The sequence below is a fragment of the Capra hircus genome, chromosome 18 (assembly GCF_001704415.2).
Source record: "Capra hircus breed San Clemente chromosome 18, ASM170441v1, whole genome shotgun sequence".
Lineage (NCBI taxonomy): Eukaryota > Metazoa > Chordata > Mammalia > Artiodactyla > Bovidae > Capra > Capra hircus.
The window spans coordinates 38045972-38071227 of record NC_030825.1 but is presented as its reverse complement, the minus strand read 5'-3'; the positions used below and the strand labels follow the sequence as shown (position 1 = coordinate 38071227).

Sequence of the window (25256 nt, the reverse complement as noted above, 5' to 3'; positions counted from 1 at the left end):
GTTCTTTGGGACAGTATTCCACCATCTTCTGGGTCTGCTGGCTTTCTGAATGAAATCACTTTTCCTTGCCCCAACAACTTGTCTCTCAATGTATTGACCTGTTGTGCAGCGAGCAGTACGAACTGGGACTCAATAGCAGATGAACCTTGCAAACATTATGCTAAGTGAAAGAAGCCAGTCTCAAAAGACCATATAATGTATGATATCATTTATAAGATGCCTGGAACGGCAATCAGAAAGTAGATAACTGGTTGCCTAGGACCAAAGGTCAGGGACAGCCAGGGAAATGGGAGAGTGATTGCTGCTGTGTACAAGGCTGCTATTGAAGGTGATAAAATGTTCTAAAATGAGATTAATGTCCTCACAGCAAAACTCTAAAAATATACTAATAGCCATTGTATTAGCCACTTTAAATTGGCACATTTTATGGCTCATATATCTTAATAAAGCTGTTAAAAAATGAGTTATAATAACACTTCTCTCAAAGGGTTTTATGGGGAATTAACATGAGCTACACATATATAACTATATCTAGAACAGTCCTTGATGCATAGTAAGTCTTCAGTGATTCCATGATCATTATTTCCTACTCTACAGGGATGGAGGAATGAAATCTGTTGACTTTTCTTCCATGAAGTATAATGAAATTAGAAGAATTGTCCACTGATAAGCCTAGCATGGTATATTTTGATCATTTAGAAAAGCACAAATTAATACAATATGGTTTTCATAGTAATATACAAATGTACATATTACATTTCATAGTAATATACAGAATAAGGGCATATGAGGGGGTTACCCCTATAATGTTCATTTTGGTAAAATTTCAGAACACTGGGAGTAAAGAGATCTCAGGTGCTTACAGAGAAAAATGTAAGTGATCTACATCCAAACGATCAGGAAGCAAATTGTATCAGATTTTCCATGACAACCATAGACTTCTACACACAACCAAATGGTCTGATGTCTAATGGTCAGATATGTGATATATCAAAAAAGTTACCTTTCATTTATCCTTTCTGGGGAAACTACTGGAGAAAGTAATCCAGAGTGGGGCGGGGAAGAGTAAACAAAAGAGAAACAGTTGGGATCTAACATAAGACAAAGGTAAAAAGAATCCCGGAAGACAGCTGTGCAGCAAAGCTCAGAGAGTGATCAGCCCAGCCTGGAAGACAGGACATCCAGCATGCCTTTCTCCAAAGACTAGAACTGACAAGAAATCTGATGAATTTCACCAAGAGAAAAAATAGCATTCATGGTATGTATGCTATTTGTTTTTTTACACATCAGATGGCATGGTTGGGAACCATGAGTGCTTGCAGTAGAGAAAAATCATGAAAAAAGAGAGGCAAATATTACTCCAGAAAGATACGAAGTTGTAGAAGAGAGGAAATGTAATCATAATTCATTGCTTGGTCTGTTGTCATAATAGCATAAATGCTAAGTATTGATTCAGTCAGAGTTTTTGATATCACCATGTTGGAAAAATAGGGAGAAAAAGTGGAGTTGGTGGATACTGTCCAAGTACTCATCCTCATTTTTCATAATAGCAAGCCAATAAGTACTGTCTTAAAACAGGGGTCCACCACCCCCAGACGAAGACTGCTCCCATCTGTGGTCTGTTAGGAGCCAGGCAGCAGAGCAGGTGGGAACCAGCAGGTGAGAAGCTTCATGTGCCTCTCCCCATCGCCAGCTTCTTCACTGAATCATCTCCGCCCCAGCCCGAGTCTATGGAATAATTGCCTTCCACGAAACCCATCTCTGCTGCCGTAAACATTGTGGACCACCATCTTAAAATGAAAAGTCACACACAAGACATTACTTTAAAACACAGCATACCACAAGGCATCAAGAATTTGGAAAAGGACGTACTTCCCAGGTGGTCCAGTGGCTAAAACTCTGTGTTCCCAACAAGGCTATGGTTTTTCCAGTGGTCATGTATGGATGTGAGAGTTGGACTGAAGAAAGCTGAGCGCTGAAGAATTGATGCTTTTGAACTGTGGTGTTGGAGAAGACTCTTGAGAGTCCCTTGGACTGCAAGGAGATCCAATCAGTTCATCCCAAAGAAGATCAGTCCTGGATGTTCACTGGAAGGACTGATGTTGAAGCTGAAACCCCAATACTTTGGCCATCTGATGTGAAAAGCTGGCTCATTTGAAAAGACCCTGATGCTGGGAAAGATTGAAGGCAGGAGGAGAAGGGGACGACAGAGGATGAGATGGTTGGATAGCATCACTGACTCGATGGACCTGGGTTTGGGTGGACTCCGGGAGTCGGTGATGGACAGGGAGGCCTGGCGTGCTGCAGTTCATGGGGTCGCAAAGAGTCAGACACGACTGAGAGACTGAACTGACTAGACGGACTCTCATGTCCCCCAGAAAACTCTTACTGAGTAGCAAACTCTTCATTAAACTCTCATACCCCTTAGCAGTTTTAGTTCTTAAATATAAACAAATAATCTGTCATTTTTCATTCCTAGAAGAAATACTGTGAAACACTGTGTTTGAAGGTTCTGGTGGTTACACTCTGATAATGTGCTCTATTTCTTGGTTTATCAGCTTTAGATAGTATCAATATAAGTCATGCAGCATTTTAACTTATTTTTATTTATTACTATTATTATTATTATTGGTTGTGCCATGTGGCTTGTGGGATTAGTTCCCTGACCAAGGGTCAAACCAAGGCCCTCAGCAGTGAGAGCACAGAGTCCTAACACTGGACGGCTAGGGAATCCCCTGGATCACACAATGCTTATTTACTTATTCATTGATGGCCACACCACAAGGCATGCAGGATCTTAGTTCCCCGACCATGGAATCAACCTGCTCTCCCTACAGTGGAAGCTCTGAGCTTTAACCAGTGGACCTTCAGGGAAGTCCCAATCATGCAATTTTTTTTTTTTTAATCAAAATTAGTGAAGGAAATCCAGGATGAAAAAAAATAATACACTAAATTGTTTAAAATATGACAATAGCTTTTGCTATGTCCCACATCACCAAACCAATAAAGTTTCTGCTCTCCTAGAAACAGAACCTTAACGGCAGTCAATCAGGAATTGCCTGATCAGTACTAAGTTAGATAAGCTGTATGATAGACACTTGCCATTTCCTAAAGGAAACAGCTATTAAGTATAATTATAGTAACAAAAGAAATGGAAAGCAAGTCAAAGAAACAGTTTCCAACATGGAGTCAGAACTGGATTTTTCTCTGCAACAAAATCATTCCACATTAAACTTAACGGCCCCCATTTCCACCCTTGAAGGAGGCCCATGTGTGGACACCTCCCATGTTGATGGGACTCCAAGAGATTCTCTGGTCAACTTTACCAGTTATTTCTTTAAATATCCAGTAGGAAACTAAAATCAAAATTAGTGAAAAACTAGGACTTCCCTGGTGGTCCAGGGGCTAAGACTCCAGGCTCCTAATGAAGGGGGCCTGGGTTTGATCCCTGTTCAGGGAACTAGATCCCACTCGCCCCATCTAAGAGTTGGCATGCCACAATTAAGACTCAGCACAGCAAAATAAATAAATATTTAAAAAAACCAAACTGTTCTTGTATTGCAAATTGAGTCTTTACAAGAACTGAAATGTATCTCTAGAAGCAATTCAAACCACACCTTTTCTTTCTTCCAATTCCCAAACCTCTCCTATCCATCTTAAAAGGCTTGTAGAATGGCACCCCACTCCAGCACTCTTGCCTGGAAAATCCCATGGGCGGAGGAGCCTGGTGGGCTGCTGTCCATGGGGTCACTAAGAGTCGGACATGACTGAGCGACTTCACTTTCACTTTTTACTTTCATGCATTGGAGAAGGAAATGGCAACCCACTCCAGCGTTCTTGCCTGGAGAATCCCAGGGGGAGCCTGGTGGGAGGCTGTCTATGGGGTTGCACAGAGTCGGACACGACTGAAGCGACTTAGCAGCAGCAGCAGATATTGTAAAACCATCTGGACTTGGGGAACAAAATTCTTTCTTGGTGAAACTTAAATTCTTTTTCTGTGCCATGTGATTTGTAAATGTTCTACCTGGTCTCCTCTAGAAACAAAGGTAATTCTTATCAGAAGGAGTGTGGGGGGAGGTGATTTGGAAATTAGTGTGTTAGTTGCTCAGTTGTGTCCAACTTTTTGCAAGTCCATGGACTGTAGCCTGCCAGGTTCCTCTGTCTATGGGATTCTCCAGGCAAAAATACTCGAGTGGATTGCCATTCTCTTCTCCAGAAGATCTTCCCGACCCAGGTATTAAACCCTGGTCTTCTGCACTGCAGGCAGATTTGGAAATTAGGCCTGTGAAAGAAATCTTAAAAATCTTCACCACAAATATTAGCGAAAAGCTTCAGTTATTGGAGAAGGAAAACTAAACTTTAGTCCATCTGCCAGAAATACAACTTGGACCCAACTGTTCTATTTTAAACTAGTGGATTTTGCATCATTGTACTTGTCCCAGATATAAAATTGAGAAACAAAAGCCATAAGACCCTATTTGCCTCTGTCTGCATGTTTATGTATGTCTATATGTTATAAATGAGTCATCCTTTTCTGTCTCTGCTGCTGCTGCTGCTAAGTCACTTCAGTCGTGTCCGACTCTGTGCAACCCCATAGATGGCCTCCCACCAGGCTCCCCCATCCCTGGGATTCTCCAGGCAAGAACACTGGAGTGGGTTGCCATTTCCTTCTCCAATGCATGAAAGTGAAAAGTGAAAGTGAAGTCGCTCAGTCGTGTCCGACTCCTAGCGACCCCATGGACTGCAGCCCACCAGGCTCCTCCGTCCATGGGATTTTCCAGGCAAGAGTACCGGAGTGGGGTGCCATTGCCTTCTCCGTTTCTGTCTCTAGAAGGTACTATTTATAAAGAGCTCCATTTATATTCATGTGATGAAAATAATCTTTGGTATATAAAAGCTAGTTTGTGTTTTGATGAAAACAGGCATGCCTTTACAGTTATCAAAATTAAATAGAATACTTTTATTCTACCTAAGTTTATTAAAAGTCAAGTTAAGTTCATGTTAGGGCTTCCCAGGTGGCTCAGTGGTAAAAAATCCATCTGCCAATGCAGGAGACTCAAGAGACACAGGTATGATCCCTGGGTCAGGAAGATCCCCTGGAGTAGGAAATAGCAACTCACTCTAGTATCCCCGCCTAGGAAATCCCAAGGACAGAGGAGCCATCACAAAGGGTCGGACACAACTGAGCACAGCACAAAAGAAGACCCCTATGTACATCGCAGCATTAAACAGTCAGAGCAAGGAAACAACCCTAAGACCCATCAACAGATGAATAGTTACAGAAGATGCAGGGGTCTTCCCGTCTTCCCTGGTGGCTCAGTGGTAAAGAATCTGCCTGCCAATGAAGGAGACATGGGTTCAGTCCCTCTTCTGGGAAGATCCCACATGCCGCAGAGCAACTAAGACTGTGCTCTAGAGCCTGGCAACTGCAACTACTGAGCCCACAAGCCACAACTACTGAAGCCCGGGCGCCCTGAAACCTCTGCTTCACGACAAGGGAAGTCACCGCAGCAAGAAGCCTGTACACCACAACTAGAGAGTAGCCGTCGCTCCCTGCAGTGAGAGAAAAGCCGGTGCATCAGTGAAGATATGGCATAGCCTAAATAAATAAAAAAGATGTGGCGTGTATATATATATACACACACACACAATGGAATACTAATCAGCCATAAAAAAGAATGAAATAATGCCATTTGCAGCAATGATTCTTATAAGTGAAGGAAGTCAGATAGCTAAAGACAAATATCACATGACACCACTTATGTAGAATCTAAAAAATAAATAATACAAATGAACTTATTTACACAACAGAAATAGACTCACAGATACAGAAAACAAACTTACAGTTACCAAATGGGAAAAAGGGAAAAACTAACAGTTTGGGGTTAGCAGATACAAATTACTACATATAAAATAGATAACCAACAATGTCATACTGTACAGCACAGGGAACTATATTCAATATCCTATAATAAACTATAATGGAAAAAAATTTGAAAAAGTATAGACTATATACACAAATTACTGAATCACTCTGCTATACACCAGAAACTAACACAACATTGTAAATGAAGTACACTTCAATTTAAAAATTTCTAAGTGGAGTCTTTTAAAAAATATATTTATTTACTTGGTTGTGCCAGGTCTTAGTTGCAGTGTATGGGATCTAGCTCCCTGACCAGGGATCAACCCCAGGCCCCCTGGATTGGGAACAGAGAGTCTCAACCACTGGACCACCAAGGAGGTCCCTAAGTGGAGTCTTTAAAGCTCAAACTTACTTTAAGTCTTTCCAAAACCCCCTAGAAAATCTAAAGTATTTGTTACTCACCAGATAAGATGTTGAGCTAATTACATTTATTTGACTTGTTATATTACTTGGGAAGCATTATCAAAAAAAAAAAAAGAAGTGATGTTAAACCTTCTTAGATTATATTTGTATGATGCATGTTATTAATATAGGTGGTATTTTAGAAATTCCTAGAAATTTGACATATCCTAGTATGTTATCAATCCTAATTCCACTTATGATCTTAAAATTTGTATATCACATAAATGACCAAATTTCCTTGTTAATCCACTGTAAAAAACTCTCATCAAATCTTTAATCATGGGCATTCTAAAGTCTTTCGGCTACAGACTACTACTGTTTTATTCTGATGTTTTGCAAAGGTTAGATTCAAGAAAAGGGTGCTACCAAGTGCTTCTGATCATTGATACCCCTGTCAAATTACAAGGTGCTGAAACTTGGGTGCATATTTCACACCTGAAGAAGGCTCTACCTGACATCTGGTCCTGTACAAACATTGGAGACCTCAAAATCAAATTGACGAGGAAGAGAAGTAGCCAACTGCAAGGTGGACTGCTTTCTCCAAAATGTCGGATCAAGATTATTTCTACAACAAAAAACCAAATAACCCAATCAAAAAATGGGCAGAAGCCCTAAATAGTCTGTGTGTGCTCACACTATTTGCAGCAATACGGATGCAATCAGAGATTATCATACTAAGTGAAGTAAGTCAGGAAGAAAGACAAGTATGCTTTGCTGAGCAACTGTGCTGCGTATAGACCACACCACTTGCTATACTTGGACTGACACTTCTGAGGAAATTAAGACTCAGCTACATAAGATCACTGGGTAAGCCAGCTGACTTTGAAAAGAGACCCTCCTTCAATAGTGTCTTTCTTTGACTTACTTGATTCTGATTGGCTTGGGTCTTGGGGACTATGGCTCTCAAGTGCACTCCAGACATGCCTCCTTATAAAGATCATAGTCGTCTCCTTCATGTGCTGTATTTTCTCAAAAGTTTAAAACGCTTATTTGCAACTGCTCACCACCAAACCAAGGATTTCCCAAAGAATCGTAGAAGAAAATCAAAGAAAAAAATGGACTTAGAGTGAACCTGATAGGAATTCCCTGCAGTCCAGTGGTTAAGCCTCAGTGATTTCACTGGCCTCAATTCCTGGTCTGGGAACTAAGATCTCACCAGGTCCGCAGTGCAGCCAAAAAAAAAGTGAGTCCGATATTGTGAATACAACACAGAGACTCATAAAAAACTGTGAGAATTCCAGAGTTTTGCTGGGAGTAGCACTAAAACCTTAAAAAAATTTTTTTTTAAAGTCACATCTCTCAGGCTGAGAGTCTGATCAAAAGGAGGGCATTGTTTAAAACAAAATAGGCCCCAGTAGCAGCCTAGGCTGCTTCAGGTCAAAACTCAATTAGTTTTGGCTCTCACAAAAATGGACTCTTAAATTTAGTCAATCTGGAATCTTCAGTAATCTGCCTGAGAGATTCCTGCCATCCCTTAAAGGAAAGTAACCTTGCAATAATTAACCCACCTTTTGCCTGGTATAACTTCTTGTTCCTGCTTCCTTTCACCTAGAAAATTGTTCAATTTTTTGACAGCTCCTCAGAACTCCTTTCTGTCTGCTAAGTCTTAAATGCTGCTGGATTACTGAATTGTTGAATAAAGCTAGTAAGAGCTTTAAAACTTACTCGACTGAATGTTGTTTTTAAACAAAATAATCTCTTTCAACTAACTCTTCCTCTTGCTTTAGGTGCAACATGGCTTGGCTTGGTAAAAGTACTAAGTCCATCTTTATTTAACAATTTTTCATCTGTTCAAGCTTTTTGCCTTCAAATGGATTTTTAATAAATTGCACTAAAAAGTTATCTTGATTACTTCTTGAGTTTTCTCACCCCTTTAAATTTTGCTTCTTCCCTTAGTGTCCTTCCCAACTTTCTTCCCTCGAGTTTTCTTAGTTTATCACCTGTAAATTTTCTGACGGTTACATTTTTTTCTTTCCACCAGCACAGTGCTAATATGTGGGATCCAGTTCCCAGACTAGGGATCCAATCCGTGCATACCACAGTGGATGCATGGAGTGATCCAACCACTGGAAGGGTCACCAGGGTAACCTTCAGTCCTTCTGAAGGTTATGCTAGCATTTTAAAGTTCTATTTCTTTTTCCTTTGCCTTTTGACAATGTCTTCCTTCTGTAGGATGAAGACTTTATTATAACTTTTACTTTGAGAAACTTAAAAACGTAAAACTTTGCTCTGTTCCGATCAATTGTCCTAAGTAGGACTTTGGATAAACAGCACCACACTTTTATCTATCTTGGCTAGTCTTTAAATGCTTCCTCTGATGATGATCAGCTCTTCAGGAAAAAAAGCTCTTCTCCAGATTATGAGGAGAAGGGGTTTGTACCCGGGAAGGAAATGGCAGCCCACTCCAGTGTTCTTGCCTGGAGAATCCCAGGGACGGGGGAGCCTGGTCGGCTGCCATCTATGGGGTCGCACAGAGTCGGACACGACTGAAGCGACTTAGCAGCAGCAGCAGTGCATTCTAGGCGGGGAGCCCCACCTCACCCCCCGGCCCCAGCAAGTGTAAAATGGGAAACTTCCAAAGGCAGGAACAAATTCTTTTCTCTAGAAGCAAGTCTCCCAGGTCATCTCAGCCCTCGAAACCTAAGTCTAGTCACAATGACTCAGCGAATCTGAGTCTAAAGAACTGCAGTCCTTCGCTTTCCTCTCTTAGACAGGCCCATTCCATTCAGAGCCATTTCCCAGGGCTAGGAGTGGCCTGGATAGCGTGCCCAAAGGAACCCCGGACTCCATCGGACACTTCCTCCTTTTGTCCCAGGGTGGTTTCAGAACAGCGTCCAGAAAACATGCCTCCCCACACCCCCCCAGACTCATGGGTCCCTTGCTCCCTATCCCCCAGGAACCCTTCTTCCACATGGGTCCGTATGCTTGCACTCAGACTGCCAGTTCTTCCTAGAACCTCAGCCGAGGCGAGCTCCGCCCTGCACCCCAGGGCCTGATCGGCGGCTCCGCCTTTGCTGGCTCCCTAGTTTATGGGCCGGGCCAGCCAGACTGGGTATAAAGTAGCAGGCGCTCGGGGGCGAGCAGCACTGGTGACGCCTTCTAGGCGGCAGCTCGCTAAGCAGCCTGAGGACCTTGCCGTCCACCCCTCCCCAGCTTGAGTCACCAGGGCAACCAGCAGACCAGCCAATCAGCGCGCTGCCGGAGCCATGGCTGGTGAGTGTCCGCCCCCCGCCCCCCAACCACTCCGGGCGCCTTGCTGTCCCCAGCCCTCGTTCCTCAGCAGGAGCTTATAGTTTCCTTCCTCGACTTAAAACTGGAAACGTGGAGGCATTAGAATCGCTGGATGAGCCCTGACAGATGCCGGGAGAGGAGAGGCTCCTGTTTCTACCCCACTCCCAGAAACGACGATGGGCGGTTAGGAGAGAATTGACCTTGGAAGCAAAAGGTTCCTTCCCTCTGGGGTCAGAATCAGCCGTCAGAGACCAAATTGGCCAACTTGCACACCCTGCTTGACCTTAATAGTATTTAAAATCTTTTGGAATAAGTTGCTAACGTTTAAAATAAATATAGGCAATTTCACTTAAAAACGTGGGTTCCCAGCTTCTGGAGGAAAACTGGAAGATCTGGCAGTGGGGTTGCTTGAGCCGGGGAAGCTGCTCCCTTTAGTTTGATGGACATCAGACCCAGCTCCAGGCTGCTGGGCCAGGAAACTTTTCAGACTGTGACCCGTGGAGTGGGCAAACCTGATCTGGGTGCCGCTCTAGTGACAGAGCCTCCCTTCTCCACCGTCAACCACAGGGGGACCTTGGAGGTCCCCACAACTTGAATCTAATGTGTGAATGGCCTCTCACACATACTGGACCAGCTGCAACACCTGCTGGGGCTGGAATCCCTGTTTTCCAGAGAGCCTTACTCTGAGATTGGATAATGAGCTAAAATCTAGATATCTATTTCCTTCCTAGAAGGCAGAATTCTACCTTTCTGTAATTTCCTTCCCTATGAACCTAGTTCTACCTTCTGAAAACACACACACAAACACACAACCTCATCTTGCTAAAAGTAAGTGGGTGAGGGAAGGCATTGCTTTTGGAGCTGACAGACTACTTAGGTGCTCAAGAGAAAAGGGCTAAGCAGGGGACTGGAAGCCCACCCAAGGTTTCATGGCCCAAGGGGTAGGGCTTGGCTGACAAGGCTTCTGCACGCAGATTAGTGGCCGTTTCCCTCTTGGTTATTTGTACCCCAGTTGTCTGGAGGGCATCAATACCTCTCTTGAAATACTAGGGCAAGAACTATTTCTCCATTCTCCAATCCTATAGAATGTTCTGTATCTATGTGTAACAGACCAAAAAAACACAAAAAGGGGAGGGGGGTTGGGGGAGCTAGTGAGGGAAAATGGGAAGATTTAGATCTTGTATAACTAGTATTAAGCTTCCTAGGTAGGCACAGTGGTAAAGAATCCGCCTGCCAATGCAGGAGATACGGCTTCAATCCCTGAGTAGGGAAGATCCTCGGGAGTAGGAAATGGCAAAGATTTGTTTTGTATTGGTATGTTGATATATCCCAAATGCCTAGAGAGGTGCCAGGTGCATCCTAAGTGCTCAGTAAACTGAGGTGGGGAGGCTGGGTCAGTGAGAACATTAGCATTTCAAGGTGGGGAAAGAAGGCTGGCTGGTGTGGATGTGGATTGGAAATAGAAGGTGTAGGACGGTGGGGACACAGAGAAATGAGGACGGACTGGGAGCATATTGCTTAGGGATTGAGACCTGAAAAGGAACTGGTGCAGGGAGAGAGAGGCATTAACAAGATGCGCTTAGCCATGTTACACAGTCGCTTCTAGCAGATGGGTTAATCACGTGCAGGACAAGCAAAGTGAAGTGAAGTCGCTCAGTCGTGTCCGACTCTTTGTGACCCCATGGACTGTAGCCTACCAGGCTCCTCAGTCCATGGAATTTTCCAGGCTAGAGTCCTGGAGTGGGTTGCCATTTCCTTCTACTGAATGGTAAATTAGAGGTACTGATAATAACCCCATTTGTCTTTCAAGACTCAGCTCAAATGCAGCTCCTTCTCAAGGCCTTTCCTGGGGGCCTGGCCCTGAAGTGAAGAGTTTTCCTCTGTTAGTTACTTGTGTATATGTCTTATGCCTTTCTTTGAGTAAATTCTGATAAAGTCAAGCTTGTGTAGCTAAATGGCAGGAAGGGAAACTGAGCCCTCTAAGTCCAAAAAATCTCAGAATTGGCCATGGAAAATGACCTGAAAACTAGAGAGGTGGCTTATCTCTTGCTTTACCCTTACCTCTAGCAAATATGCACAACTGTTCTATTGATTGCCCATTTATAGCCTTTGACCATTTTTCTACTGGGTTGTTTTTAAGAAATCTATATATTTCAGATTTTGAACTCTATTGGTTATATTTCTTGTGAATATATTCTTCCTGTTTGAGTCTCATCTTTTTTTGTTTTTGAAGGTAACAGTCATGGCTGTACTGTAGTTAGTAGATGTAAGCTCTTTGAAAGCAAGAGATAGATGTCTTGACTTACTCATTTTCTGGGAATCACTTTTATGTTTTACTACTTATAAAACGTTTGTTAATGTTGGTAAGAAGTGAAACTATATATATATAAATTTAAAAATTAAAATATACATACGTAAGAAGCCAAGAGAATAAAAACTGACAAAGCAGTACTTAGTAAACTGATATGACTAATGCAAAGATAAGTCACAAAGAAAATGCATGTTAGAGTTTAATATACTCACGTTGCTCTCAGTGGTGTTCAGTCCATGAGTTGGTAAGAAATCAGGTGGGAATTTGTTGAAGCAGCCTCAGGATTTCCTTTCCATTTTCCCAGGCTACATCAGAAGAAACTAAATCACTTCTGTAGCATTTGAATCATCACCAAATTTATACCCCACCGAATCTGAGTTTATGGAGTCCAAAAGGCCAGGCCAAGCTTGGGAATCCTCTTTTTTGACAAGCGGGAGCCTAAAGCTTACATATGACTGAGTTTAAGCCAATGGGCGATGCCTATGCCAGGTGTGGTTAATACTGAAATCAGGGAGAGAACTAAAGGCTTACAGGTGCCTTAATTTTCTTCCAACAATACTATAAGAAGTTGTAGGTGTACTCTCTCCTCAGTTCCACCCACAGTCACTGCTTTTGAAGAGTTAGTAAGGTATGGAATTTTAGCTCCAATTTCAGGAGGATGGTGAATCTTCCTTTCTCTGGTACTCTTCCCCATGCCTGCATGTTGTTGTGTGGATTTCTCTCTATATATTTTCAAGTTATTCCAGCTTCACCACTTAACAGGTAAATTTGGGTAACTTGCTTAAAGTTTCTGGGCCTCAGTCTTCCCATCCCTAATGATATTCTGTTTACCTCACAGGGTTGCTATGACAACTGCAAAAAATACAGAGTACTAAGAACAATGCTCAGCGCATAGTAAGCACCCTTTACATGCTCTTGTTGCAGAAGCAGGCATGTTCTAATGGCTTTATTAACACAAAGGATGTCCAAGAAAAAGCTCATCTTCCCCTGTGCGTCTACCCCCTTGTCACCTCTTACTTGCCTAAGAAAACTGCGCCACATCTTTTTCTCTTCAGAGCAATAGACTGCAGATCTACCTACAAACATGGAGTTTCTTTCTTTATTGTAAAAGTAGATTCACATTCACGTTATAAAGATTTTTAAAATGTGGATCATTTTAAAAAGTATTTATTGAGTTTGTTAGAATATTACTTGTTTCATGTTTTGGTTTTTTGGCCACAAGGCATATGGGATCTCAGCTCCCCAACCAGGGACTGAATCCACACTCCCTGCATTGGAAAGAGGTCTTAACCACTGGATCGCCAGGGAAGTCCCCATTTTATCATTTAATGATATATCCCAGATATCTTTCAGGGTGACAGTATATCAATACGTGCAGCAGACTCATTCTTGGTACCAGCATAATATTCTGTTCAGTTCAGTTGCTCAGTCGAGTCTGACTCTTTGCAACCCCATGGACTGCAGCACACCAGGCTTCCCTGTCCATCACCAGCTCCCGGAGCTTACTCAAACTCATGTCCATTGAGTTGGTGATGCCATCCAACCATCTCATCCTCTGTCATCCCCTTTTCCTCCTGCCTTCAATCTTTCCCAGCATCAGGGTCTTTTCAAATGAGTCAGTTTTTCTCATCAGGTGGCCAAAGTATTGGAGCTTCAGGATCAGTCCTTCCAATGAATATTCAGGACTGTTTTCCTTTAGGACGGACTGGTTGGATCTCCTTGCAGTCTAAGGTACTCTCAAGAGTCTTCTCCAACACCACAGTTCAAAAGCATAAATTCTTCTGCACTCAGCTTTGTTTATAGTCCAACTCTCACATCCATACATGACTACTGGAAAAACCAAAGGTTTGACTAGACAGACCTTTGTCACTGTTTCCATTGTTTCCCCATCTATTTGCCATGAAGTGACGGGACCAGATGCCATGATCTTATTAGTTTTCTGAATGTTGAGTTTTAAGCTGACTTTTTCACTCTTCTTTCTCACTTTCATCAAGAGGCTCCTTAGTTCTTCGCTTTCTGCCATAAGGGTGATATCATCTGCATATCTGAGGTTATTGATATTTCTCCTGGCAATCTTGATTCCAGCTTGTGCTTCATCCAGCCCAGCATTTCTCATGATGTACTCTGCATATAAGTTAAATAAGTAGGGTGACAATATACAGCCTTGACGTGCTCCTTTTCCTATTTGGAACCAGTCTGTTGTTCCATGTCCAGTTCTAATTGTTGCTTCTTGACATGCATGCACATTTCTCAGGAGGCAGATGAGGTGGTCTGGTATTCCCATCTCTTTCAGAATTTTCCACAGTTTGTTGTGATCCACACAGTCAAAGGCTTTGGCATAGTCAATAAAGCAGATGTTTTTCTGGAACTCTTGTCACTTTTTCAATGATCCAGTGGATGTTGGCAATTTGATCTCTGGTTCCCCTGCCTTTTCTAAAACCAGCTTGAACATCTGGAAGTTCATGGTTCACATACTGTTGAAGCCTGGCTTGGAGAACTTTGAGCATTAGTTTGTTAGCATGTGAGACAAGTGCAATTGTGCGGTAATTTGAGCATTCTTTGGCATTGCCTTTCTCTGGGATTGGAATGAAAACTGACCTTTTCTAGTCCTGTGGCCAGTGCTGAGTTTTCCAAATTTGCTAGTATATTGAGTGCAGCACTTTCACAGCATCATCTTTTAGGATTTGAAATATCTCAACTTGAATTCTATCACCTCCACTAGCTTTGTTCATAGTGATGCTTCCTAAGGCCCACTTTACTTCTCATTCCAGTAGTATGTATCATAAAATTTATTCAGATGTGCTCCATAAATAGGCAATTGAGGTTATGTCTAATTTTTGCTAATGACTACAAAGGTCCAAGGGTTCAGCACACATCCTTGCTCATCTGTCCTGATGCTTACAGTCTGTAGGACAAATTCCCCAAAGTTGGACAACTAGATCAAAGATTTGTGTGTCTTTAAAATGTCTAAAGATTCAGCTTGATTACTCTTACCAAAGGCTGAGGCAATGCATTTTCCCACAGGTAATGTGCCAGTTTTTCTGCACTCCTAATAGCCCTTGATGTAATTTGTTTTCCCAATCGATCAGTAAATAATGATGACTCATTTTAATCTGTTCTTCCTCACAGGCCTGGCAGGGCACCTTCTCATTTAGTTTTTTTGTAATTTCCTTCTCTATCCTTATTTTTCTATTGCATTGTCTTTTTCTAAGTATTTGTAGGCATTTGGGGGGCATCTGGTCCCATCACTTCATGGGAAATAGATGGGGAAACAGTGACAGACTTTATTTTTGGGGGCTCCAAAATCACTGCAGATGGTGATTGCAACCATGAAATTAAAAGACGCTTACTCCTTGGAAGAAAAGTTATGACCAACCTAGATAGCATATTCAAAAACAGAGACATTACTTTGTCAGCAAAGGTCCGTCTAGTCAAGGCTACGGTTTTTCCTGTGCTCATGTATGGATGTGAGAGTTGGACTGTGAAGAAAGCTGAGCACCAAAGAATTGATGCTTTTGAACTGTGGTGTTGGAGAAGACTCTTGAGAGTCCCTTGGACTGCAAGGAGATCCAACCAGTCCATTCTGAAGGAGATCAGTCCTGGGTGCTCATTGGAAGGACTAATGCTGAAGCTGAAACTCCAGTACTTTGGCCACCTCATGCGAAGAGTTGACTCATTGGAAAGACTCTGATGCTGGGAGGGATTGGGGGCAGGAGGAGAAGGGGACGACAGAGGATGAGATGGCTGGATGGCATCACCAACTTGATAGACCTGAGTCTGAGTGAACTCTGGGAGTTGGTGATGGACAGGGAGGCCTGGCGTGCTGCGATTCATGGGGGTCACAAAGAGCTGAACACGGCTGAGCGACTGAACTGAACTGAACTGGGGGGATTTTAACTCTTTTTGGTAAGAGTTGAGAATATCTTCTCCTGGTTGTCTTTTGACTCTGTTTCTGGAAGCTTTCATTAAACACAATTTTTAATGTTTCTGGGGCTTTATCTGTCAAGCTTTTCCTTCATGGTTTCTGAAGCTGTTGTCTTTCTTAAAAAGCAGCCTCTGTCCAGAGGTTATACAACTTCTCCCTCTCGTCCCATACTTATTTTTTTAAGGTTTTAAAAATAACATTTCTTAAAAGTTAACATATGCAATAATAGGAAACCAAAAAACACAAGAAGCAAAAACAAAAAAGTTATCCATAATGTTTACCTGATATGTCGTTTCTAGATCCTATTTGCATATTTATACAATTAAACATCCATTTTTTTTATAATTAAGATCATACAGTTATGTGTCATGCTTTTTTCACAAATCGTGAATATTTACCATTTCAAAGTCCCAAAGCTATGAGTATTCTGATAACCAATGATACACTACACCAACTCAATGTAATCCTGCCTTTCTTGGCAACAAAAATTTCATAAAAGTCAAAAATGACAATAAACCTCTAGATAAAGGTATTGGCAGAGTTTGTAATTTAAATACTGTAGTCTCTTGATGTTCAATTAAAAATGAGACAGAAGGCAACAGAGTACATAGAGCATCCCATACTAGTCTAATAGTTTCAGGTTTTAAAATTTAGATCTCTAATCTGCCAGTAAGTTGTTGCTGTATGTGGTATTAGTGGGAAACTTGTATTGAATATAATGGACACATTGGAAAGCGCACAAGTTCTAAGTGAATTTTCACCAACTGAACACATGCTTGTATAACCTGCATCCATTTCAAGACACAGAACAGGGGACTTCCCTGGTGGTCCAGTGGCTAAGACTCTGCTCCCAGTGAACGGGGTCTGGGTTCGATACCTGGTCCGGGAACTAGATCCCACATGCCCCAACAATCCTCCAAGCTGTAATGAAGATCATAGATTCCCAAGTGCTGCAATTAAGACCCAGCAAAGCCAAATAAATATTAAAAAATAAAATAGAACACAGACAGCACCCCAGGTGCTTTGTCTCCTTCCGGTCATTATTCCCCGACAGAGGATAACCACTGTACTGACCTCTAACACCTTATATGAGATTTCTAAGGGGATCATTTTATGGGGATGACAGAGAATGAGATGGTTGGATGGCATCACCAACTTGATGGACGTGTTTGAGTGAACTCTGGGAGTTGGTGATGGACAGGGAGGCCTGGCGTGCTGCAATTCATGGGGTCGCAAAGAGTCAGACACGACTGAGCGACTGAACTGAACTGAATTTTATTTTTATGCAGATGTTTGATTAAGTATGCCAAAACCATTTATTAGATTAGCTACTGTTTTCCCAGTGAGTTAAAAATCGCTCCTTTGATGAATGGGACTTATAAGGAGAAAATATATTTCTGGATGCAGTGGATGGGTTGCATAACCCAGTGTCTAACAAAGTCACGTCTTCCATTGTGGAGCCCAGCTGGGCTCCCCTGCAGCCTGAGCTTTGCTGGTTGGTGACTGATTTTTTCCATGTGCCTTGTGTGTGTCTAAATAGTCAGAAAAGCACTGATCGTACTGGCCCACTCAGAGAGGACGTCCTTCAACTATGCCATGAAGGAGGCTGCCATAGAGGCTTTGAAGAGGAAAGGATGGGAGGTCACTGTGTCGGACCTGTATGCCATGAACTTCAATCCCGTCATCTCCAGAAAGGACATCACAGGTGGGAGCGGCTCTCCCCTTTAATTAGGTCTTTGTGGAACTTCTCCCTTGTGGGCTTTCGGGCCCCGCCTTCGCCCTCTGGCGTCAGCTTCTCTTTTCCTCTCTGCAGGTAAACTGAAGGACCCCGGGAACTTTCAGTATCCTGCCGAGACTGTTTTAGCTTATAAAGAAGGCCGTCTGAGCCCAGATATTGTGGCCGAACAAAAGAAGCTGGAAACTGCAGACCTTGTGATTTTTCAGGTGTGGTAAGGCATCAGAAGGGGTGTTGAGGCACTTGTGTTTTTTTGTCCTAGACCTGACACCTAATTAGCTATGTGCTCTTAGGAAAGTCACAGCCCCTTGACCATACTCTCCTTTAAGAAGGATAATTACTTCAAAGGTGCAGGATTACAGATTTATGGATGTTATGAAGACTGGCTGTGTATTCTTTGAAAGTATGACTGTGACTGCAGAGATGACATATGAGCCTTGAGCTCTTTTCCCGAGAATGTTTAGTCTTTTCTTCAATTAGTAATTTCTCATGGAATCACTCAAGTTTGCAGTTCTCACCCCATCTCCATAAGCCTCCTGGAAACATTTTGTAGAGGCATAAGAGCTTGGCTTCTCTGCGATGGGAGCTCCCAGTGCAGGGTGCACTGCCCTGCTTAATGTGTTCTAGCAGCAAAACCATGGCCTTTCTCCTCCTGGAAGCTGCCTCACCATTTAGCAGTCAGCACTGAAACTGGGGATGCTTCTTGTAAGTCACCTTTCCTGACGATGGTGGACTGTAGTCAGTGACTTTGCTGCTACCAATCCCAACCAGCTTTTTGGTATTAAACATGAAATGTATGCGACACTGGAAACTTCATAAGTTTGATACTGGCGGTGATTTTTGCAGTTATTCAATCAGCTGCAAAGACTCTAACCTTTGAAGTCCCTTATTCTACCTGGTGCTATGAATCAAAGCCACATAACATGAGCCAGTGCCCCAAAGGATCCCTTTTTGGTCTACATTTTCTACTCTCGTTGCAGTACAGCCAAGGCAGTAGCAGTAGCAACTTTCAGTTCTGCTTCTAAGAATCACCGTATTTTAAAACTGGAAAGGCTGGCCTTTACATTCAGCTTCTATCCAATGCATGTGTTTTCTTTACTACCAGTACAACTGTATAGGTTGAGCGTACAAAATAGCAGCACAAGGAAGGGCAATGTAAACTCCACAGACTTGCATATTTATTATATCAGTTTTGCAACAGATGACAGGAAGAGTCTTATTCCAGCAAAAGCAGTGTGCTAGAAATGATAGTCTGGCAACATTAAAATAAACATCCTGAGGAAAGATTGCCCGCATTCATAGCAACGTGCCACACAGGCTAGGCCCTGCTCAGCTGTCTCACTTCTCCAAATGGAACCTGAGAAAGTAAACTTTTAATATCAAGCAAGCCAACCAATTCTATTTTCAGCCCTGTCTGTAGAACATTTACAGAGGACCAAGTCTACTTGCTTGAACAACCTACACATCCTAAAAGCTGCAGATATGCCCTTCACAATTGAAGCACCTTAAATGTAAGAATATGAGAAGCTACTAGAGACCCCTCAAGCCCCTCTTTTTACGGATGAGGAAGGGGCTTGTGTTGCAGAGGTCATGCCTCACATTATTGGCAGATTCAGGGTACGAATGCTGGTCTCATTCTCAATTGTGTCCAGAACTTTACTTCCTTACTCTCTTTCCTGTGGGTCAACCATTCTTCAAAGAGAGAACTACCAAGTCCCACAAATTTCTTCTCTGTCCTAGCTTTTTCTTTTAGCCTCTGGTCATCATAGCCTTTAAGTGAGTCAAGAAGAAATACTGGTACGGCCTTGTTCGACTTTTACCAGGACAAGAGCCCCAGCAGGTCTTTCTTGTGCGAATTCCCTGATAAACCTTGGTTACACTGATCATTTGATAGCATTTGTGAGTGGTTCTGTTTATTCTAAATGATAGGACTTTACATCCATGAACACAAGGTACAGGTCTCATATTTGTGATACCACACCCACTGAAGCAAGTTCTTGAGAAAATATTGATTTAGGTGTCACACACTGAGGCCAACTTTGCCTCCAATCCTTGCTGTTTAGATTTTGCTGCCAAATGAGATTTCACAGAAACAAGTCTTTATTTCACGTGGCTCTCTTCACACCCGCCCGATATTTGTTATTTGTATGCAGGAACAGGAGTGTCTAGTTGACTGACCAAGGGCAATAATTTTCTTTAAAATTTTCTTTTCTTGAATGTTCTACCTTCTCCAAGAGGAATGACAGGGCCTGAAGAAAGTTTGCCCCTCAGTGATGTCATGGACAGCAGCTAAGCATTGAATCTCCTGTGCTGGGGGTGTTCCCAATCTAACCTCTCTGTCCTCTGTCCCTCAGTTCCCCCTGCAGTGGTTTGGAGTCCCTGCCATCCTGAAAGGCTGGTTTGAGCGGGTGCTCGTAGGGGAGTTCGCTTACAAGTATGCTGCCATGTATGATAAGGGGCCTTTTCGGGTAGGTGGATAATTGTTCTTGGTTTTCTTTTTTCTAGCGCCTGGATTTTAGAAAGACTGTCTTGATGCAGAGTTTTGAGTACAGTTAGATACCACAATCAGGCTCCAGGTCCCTTTGGGAGAGATGTGTGTAGATTAGATAAACCTAGAATGGCAAAATACTGAGAGTTAAAGCAGGATGGTGAATGCATCATCATACTATTTTCTGTTTATGTACTGATATGAACTTTATGAACTTGTCCATTAAAAAAAGGAGTCTGTCTTCATTTTCTAGACACCCAAAACTACACAAGAAGCATTTTTGAGACCTTCTAGATCACAAGCCTTGATACATGCCTAGTACTGTGAGAAGACAGATTTTAAAAACTCCACCTAGGCACCAGCAGTCAGCACTGATTTTGCGTTACTGTGACAGCCTTCACATGCGAGAGTATGGAATCCTGGGCCTGCCCCTCTGCATACCACTTTCTAGGCTGGTACTTCTGCAGAGTCATACTGCATGGCTCAGAAGAGCCAATGTATGAAGTAATTTAAGGAGCAGATCTAGGCAGCAGGGGGTGGGGGGTGGGGACTTTTATATTCTTTTCTCTGGGCTGTTCCATTAACTTCCTGTTACCAAAGAGATGTGGATGATAATGACTTTTCTTTTACAGAATAAGAAGGCAGTGCTTTCCATCACCACCGGTGGCAGCGGCTCCATGTACTCTCTGCATGGTATCCATGGGGACATGAACATCATTCTCTGGCCAATTCAGGTATCTTGTTTTCAGTGACCCTTCAGGGGGATTAACTGAATTTTCTATTGGGTCCAAATCTTCCAGATAGCATCTGGAAACAGACCTGAGGTATGAAGATCAAATAACTACAGAAGGGGCTTCCTTTTAGGACTGACCTGTCTTCCCAGGACCCCAGGCTTATAGAATAATTCATGTGTGTACATGGTCAAATACCACTCTCTCCTCCTAGCCAGAGGACAGCGTGGATGACTCCCCCAGGTTTGTACAGCCATGTGACAGGCATCTCTCACCAATCTCTCTGTCCTCCAAGTTGCTGCAACAGTCTTACAGACTATTAGAGCCCAAAAAAAGTTAAGAAATTATTTAGTTCAGCTAATAAAACTGAAGTCTGAAGCACGTTTTTTTGGCGGTCACTGGACCCTTAGGATAATCTCCTAAGGCTGGCAAGAAGAGCATGTGAGGTGGCCATCTACAGAATGAGGGAATCAGTATTAGTAATAACACTGGAGAACAAATGGCAAGAATACTTCATGAAGACTTGCCTGGTAATGTGGAGAGGCAAAGAAACGCACCTTTGCAGGTCTTGGCAACAGTCAGCTGCTGAGAAGCTGGAACCCTCCCTGAGGTAACAGAACTTTGGGCACTTTTGGCAGATAGTGCCAGGCTGGGACAGTTTCAAAGGCTTTATTCATTAAGAGAAGAGTACAGCTGAATAGGCTAAAATAGGTAACAGCTAGGTACAGAGAGCACAAGGTGAGAGGATGGAGCTATGAACTAATTCTCAAGGCCTTCACATCAGGGTGTCCTATTGGGAAACCCAGATTAACTTTCATTGTCTGTGGTACAAGGTGTGTGGCGTTTGACCTGTGACTCACCTCTGTGCTTTGTGTATCCTCAGAGTGGCACTCTGCACTTCTGTGGCTTCCAAGTCTTGGAACCTCAACTGACATATAGCATTGGGCACACTCCCGAGGATGCCCGAGTTCAGATCCTGGAAGGATGGAAGAAACGCCTGGAGAATATTTGGGATGAGATGCCACTGTATTTTGCTCCAAGTAGCCTCTTTGACCTAAATTTCCAGGCAGGATTCTTAATGAAAAAGGAGGTGCAGGATGAGCAGAAAAGTAAGAAATTTGGCCTTTCTGTGGGCCATCACTTGGGCAAGTCCATCCCAATGGACAATCAGATCAAAGCCATAAAATAAGACTCACAAGACTGGACTTCCTTCTAAGAATGTAACCTAATCTTGGTTGCTATTTTGAGCTTCCTTGATTTGCTTTAGTTTTTAAGATCTGTGTTTTTCTTTTTCCATGAGGAATGAATAATAGAGAACAGACTAAATTCATACGTTTTTGGATAGCTTTATTAAATAATGTAACCAATTCTTACGATTGCTATCATGGCAAAATCTGATTAGGCTCAAAAGGGCTCTTAGGATGCAAAGCCAGACAGAAAGGTAGAAAGATGCCAGACAGTATTCTTTAAGGCCCTCTACACAATTTAATTCCTCTCTCTTTAGGGATATATATTTAGGAATAAATCTGGCTAGAGAGCATCCAACTCCTCAATGATCTATTTTTCTTTAATTACCTCTCTGTGGTTTATGGCAGAAGGGAATTGCTCAGAGGAAGAAATGACAGAATCTGTCTGACCTAAGGGACTTGTTTAATAATTGCTACTCTCTGCTTGTTTGTGATATATATTAGCTTTATTACTATACAATGACTACCATGCCTATATGAATGTCCTCCTTCCTTCAACTTTTGTTGTTAGTTAACACAGATACCTTGAAATGAAAAGTTAATAAAAATCTTTTTCACGTCACTCTTCCGATTTAGTATCTGCAAATAAACCAAGACAGCTATAACTACATGTGCTATAATGTCTGAATTCACAAAAAGAAATAGTACTCCTAATACCTAAAAACAGCCTTCCACAAATAGTACTTCATTTTTTGATCCATATAACTAACCTGGAAATTTTCCCCGTATCATTTATAAATTGATGACTTTCCTTTCACGGATGTGTTTTGGTTCCATGAATCTGGGGGCAAAATTGTAAGCCTAGAGTTTCACTAACTTTGGTGAACGATTTTGGCATTCATAATCTAACTTCCTGTTTAAATAATTGAGGTGCATGTCTACTAAGTGTTGGTATAATCCAAGTTGAAAATGATGAAAGAATGCCCTCTTGTGGTCCAGAGAAAGAAAACATGAGAAATGATGCAAAGCAAGGTTGCCTCTTACCTGCCAAGGAAATGATGGCGTCAGGCAGGAGAACCTCAAATGCCAGATGCCAGCAAGCACTGGGTATTCTTTCCACAATATCCACAATGGCAGATGGCTGGGTGTTTCAATTTGAAAACATGAAAATGTTTCCTGTTGCCTTTATCCTCACTGCAGTTTTATGTATATTTCTAAAAGTTCCAAATAAAATCCATTTCTATAAAACAAACTCAAATTCATTGGTTTTAGGCAAAAGTGGAATCTACCAGGGAAGGGATCAGAGGATTCAGTGATAAACTGTGGCCAGAAGCCTAAACAGTGACTTGGCTTGAGAGCTTGCCCAATAGGGCTGCTTCATTCTGAATGGTAATGGAACCAATTAAGATTCTCTCAGGGGATTTAAGGGAGAAGGCAATGGCAGCCCACTCCAGTACTCTTGCCTGGAAAATCCCATGGACAGAGGAGCCTGGTAGGCTGCAGTCTGTGGGGTCGCTAAGTCAGATACGACTGAGCGACTTCACTTTCACTTTTCACTTGCATGCATTGGAGAAGGAAATGGCAACCCACTCCAGTGTTCTTGCCTGGAGAATCCCAGGGACAGCGGAGCCTGGTGGGCTGCCGTCTATGGGGTCGCACAGAGTCGGACATGACTGAAGCAACTGAGCAGCAGCAGCAGCAGGGGATTTAAAGGACATTTAAGATGATCCAGGAAGGAGTGCTTAGTTGTTAAGTCATGTCTGACTCTTTGCGACCCCATGGACTATAGCTGGCCAGGCTCCTCTGACAATGGGATTTCCCAAGGAAGAATACTGGAGTGGGTTGCTATTTCCTTCTCCAGGAGTCTTCCCAACCCAGGGATCAGGAGAGTGGTATAGAAATCAAGAAAAACACAGAATGTAACAAATAACTGCCAAGGGGCAATATTTATTGTGACTTGACTGAATTATCGTGATTAATCAATGGGACAGGCATTCTTCTAGGCACTGGAAATATACAAAAGCAGACAAAATACCTATCCTCATGGAGGATTGCATTCCATGACTGAAGAACAAATGTCAGTCAGGTGATAAATGCTAGAGAGGAAGAGCAGGTAAGAGGGTTAGAGATGGGATCTGAGTTTTATACAGGGTGATTAAGAAGGATCTAATAAGGTTATATTTGAGCAAAGACTTGATAACGTTAAGAGACTGAGACATGTGGATCCCCGAAGGATAGGCATACCGGGAGTGATGTGAGCACAAACCCATGAGGTAGCAGCATGATCAGTCTGTTTTAGGGAGGGAAAGGAACTTAGTGTGACCAAAGCAGAGAAAGCAAGAGAAGGATGGGTCAGACACACAGCTGGGACAGACCACAAAGGGCCTTATAAGCACTGTGAAATGCAGAAACAGGAAGTCAGTCACTGGGTGGCTTTGAGCAAATGTGTAACATAGGACTTACGTTTAAATCTAGCTGGTAACTGAAGAATCAAGTATGAGGAGCAATGAGAGAAGTAGGAATTGTTGGGAAACTGTTATGGCAACAAATGCTTTGGTTCAAAGTGATAACAATAGCTGTATTGAGAAGTAGCTGGATTCTGGATGTATTTCAAAGGTCAGAGTAACATGATCTGATGACAGACTGTATAAAGGTCAAAAAACACAAACCCTCAAAGGTATTTTGGCTTAAACAACTGGAAGAATGGAGATTTCATTTTGCTCAAATGAGGAAGAATCTGGAAAGAGTATTTGGGGCAGAAGATGGGGATGGGAAGGGGAGAATCAAAATTTGACTTCAGACATGTTATGTCTGAGATGCCTGTTGTGACTGTCAAGTAGACAGCTGGATAATAGGAACTTGGAGTAAAGTCAACATGTAGGAGTATATAAAGCAATGTGACTGGATGGGGTCGACTGGAAATTGAGTTATGATAGAGAAGAGATCTAATGATCGACTTCTAGAGGTCTCCAACGTTAGAAGGTCAAGATGATGAGAAGAGAAAAGGCCAATGAAGCGAGAGAGATGAGCGTCATGTCCTGAAAGCCGAGGGAAGAAAGTGTTTCAAAGACTGTCAAATACTGCTGATGAGTGAGTGAAATAGGCATGGGAATCGACTTTTGAGAGGCCATTGGTGGTGATGACAAGAGCTATTTCTGGAGAGTGGGGTGATAAAACCTGATCGGAATGGATTTAAGAGGGAATGGAAAGAGAGGAAGTGGAAACAGTGTATATGCGGGATGTGTGGTCAAAGAAAATTGTTAATTTTGAGATGAGGAACATTACAGAAAATTCATATTCTAGTGGGTATGAGAAAAGGT

The 25256-nt window shown here is 42.5% G+C and overlaps 1 protein-coding gene across 1 annotated transcript; it reads left to right on the top strand.

Annotated features, from left to right (window-relative positions):
- On the top strand, positions 9375–22604 carry NQO1 (NAD(P)H quinone dehydrogenase 1). The gene is made up of 6 exons (XM_005692193.3): positions 9375–9541; positions 17336–17500; positions 17609–17739; positions 19885–19998; positions 20651–20752; positions 21633–22604. The coding sequence occupies exons 1-6, from the start codon at positions 9535–9537 to the stop codon at positions 21936–21938; spliced, it is 825 nt and encodes a 274-aa protein (XP_005692250.1). The 5' UTR covers positions 9375–9534; the 3' UTR covers positions 21939–22604.

What these genes read in the sequence shown, in the direction of transcription:
- NQO1 (XM_005692193.3), top strand. An exon ending in CTCCAGAAAGGACATCACAG is followed by an intron (nt 17,501 to 17,608) that starts GTGGGAGCGGCT and finishes TCCTCTCTGCAG; the next exon opens with GTAAACTGAAGGACCCCGGG. An exon ending in CAGACCTTGTGATTTTTCAG is followed by an intron (nt 17,740 to 19,884) that starts GTGTGGTAAGGC and finishes TCTGTCCCTCAG; the next exon opens with TTCCCCCTGCAGTGGTTTGG.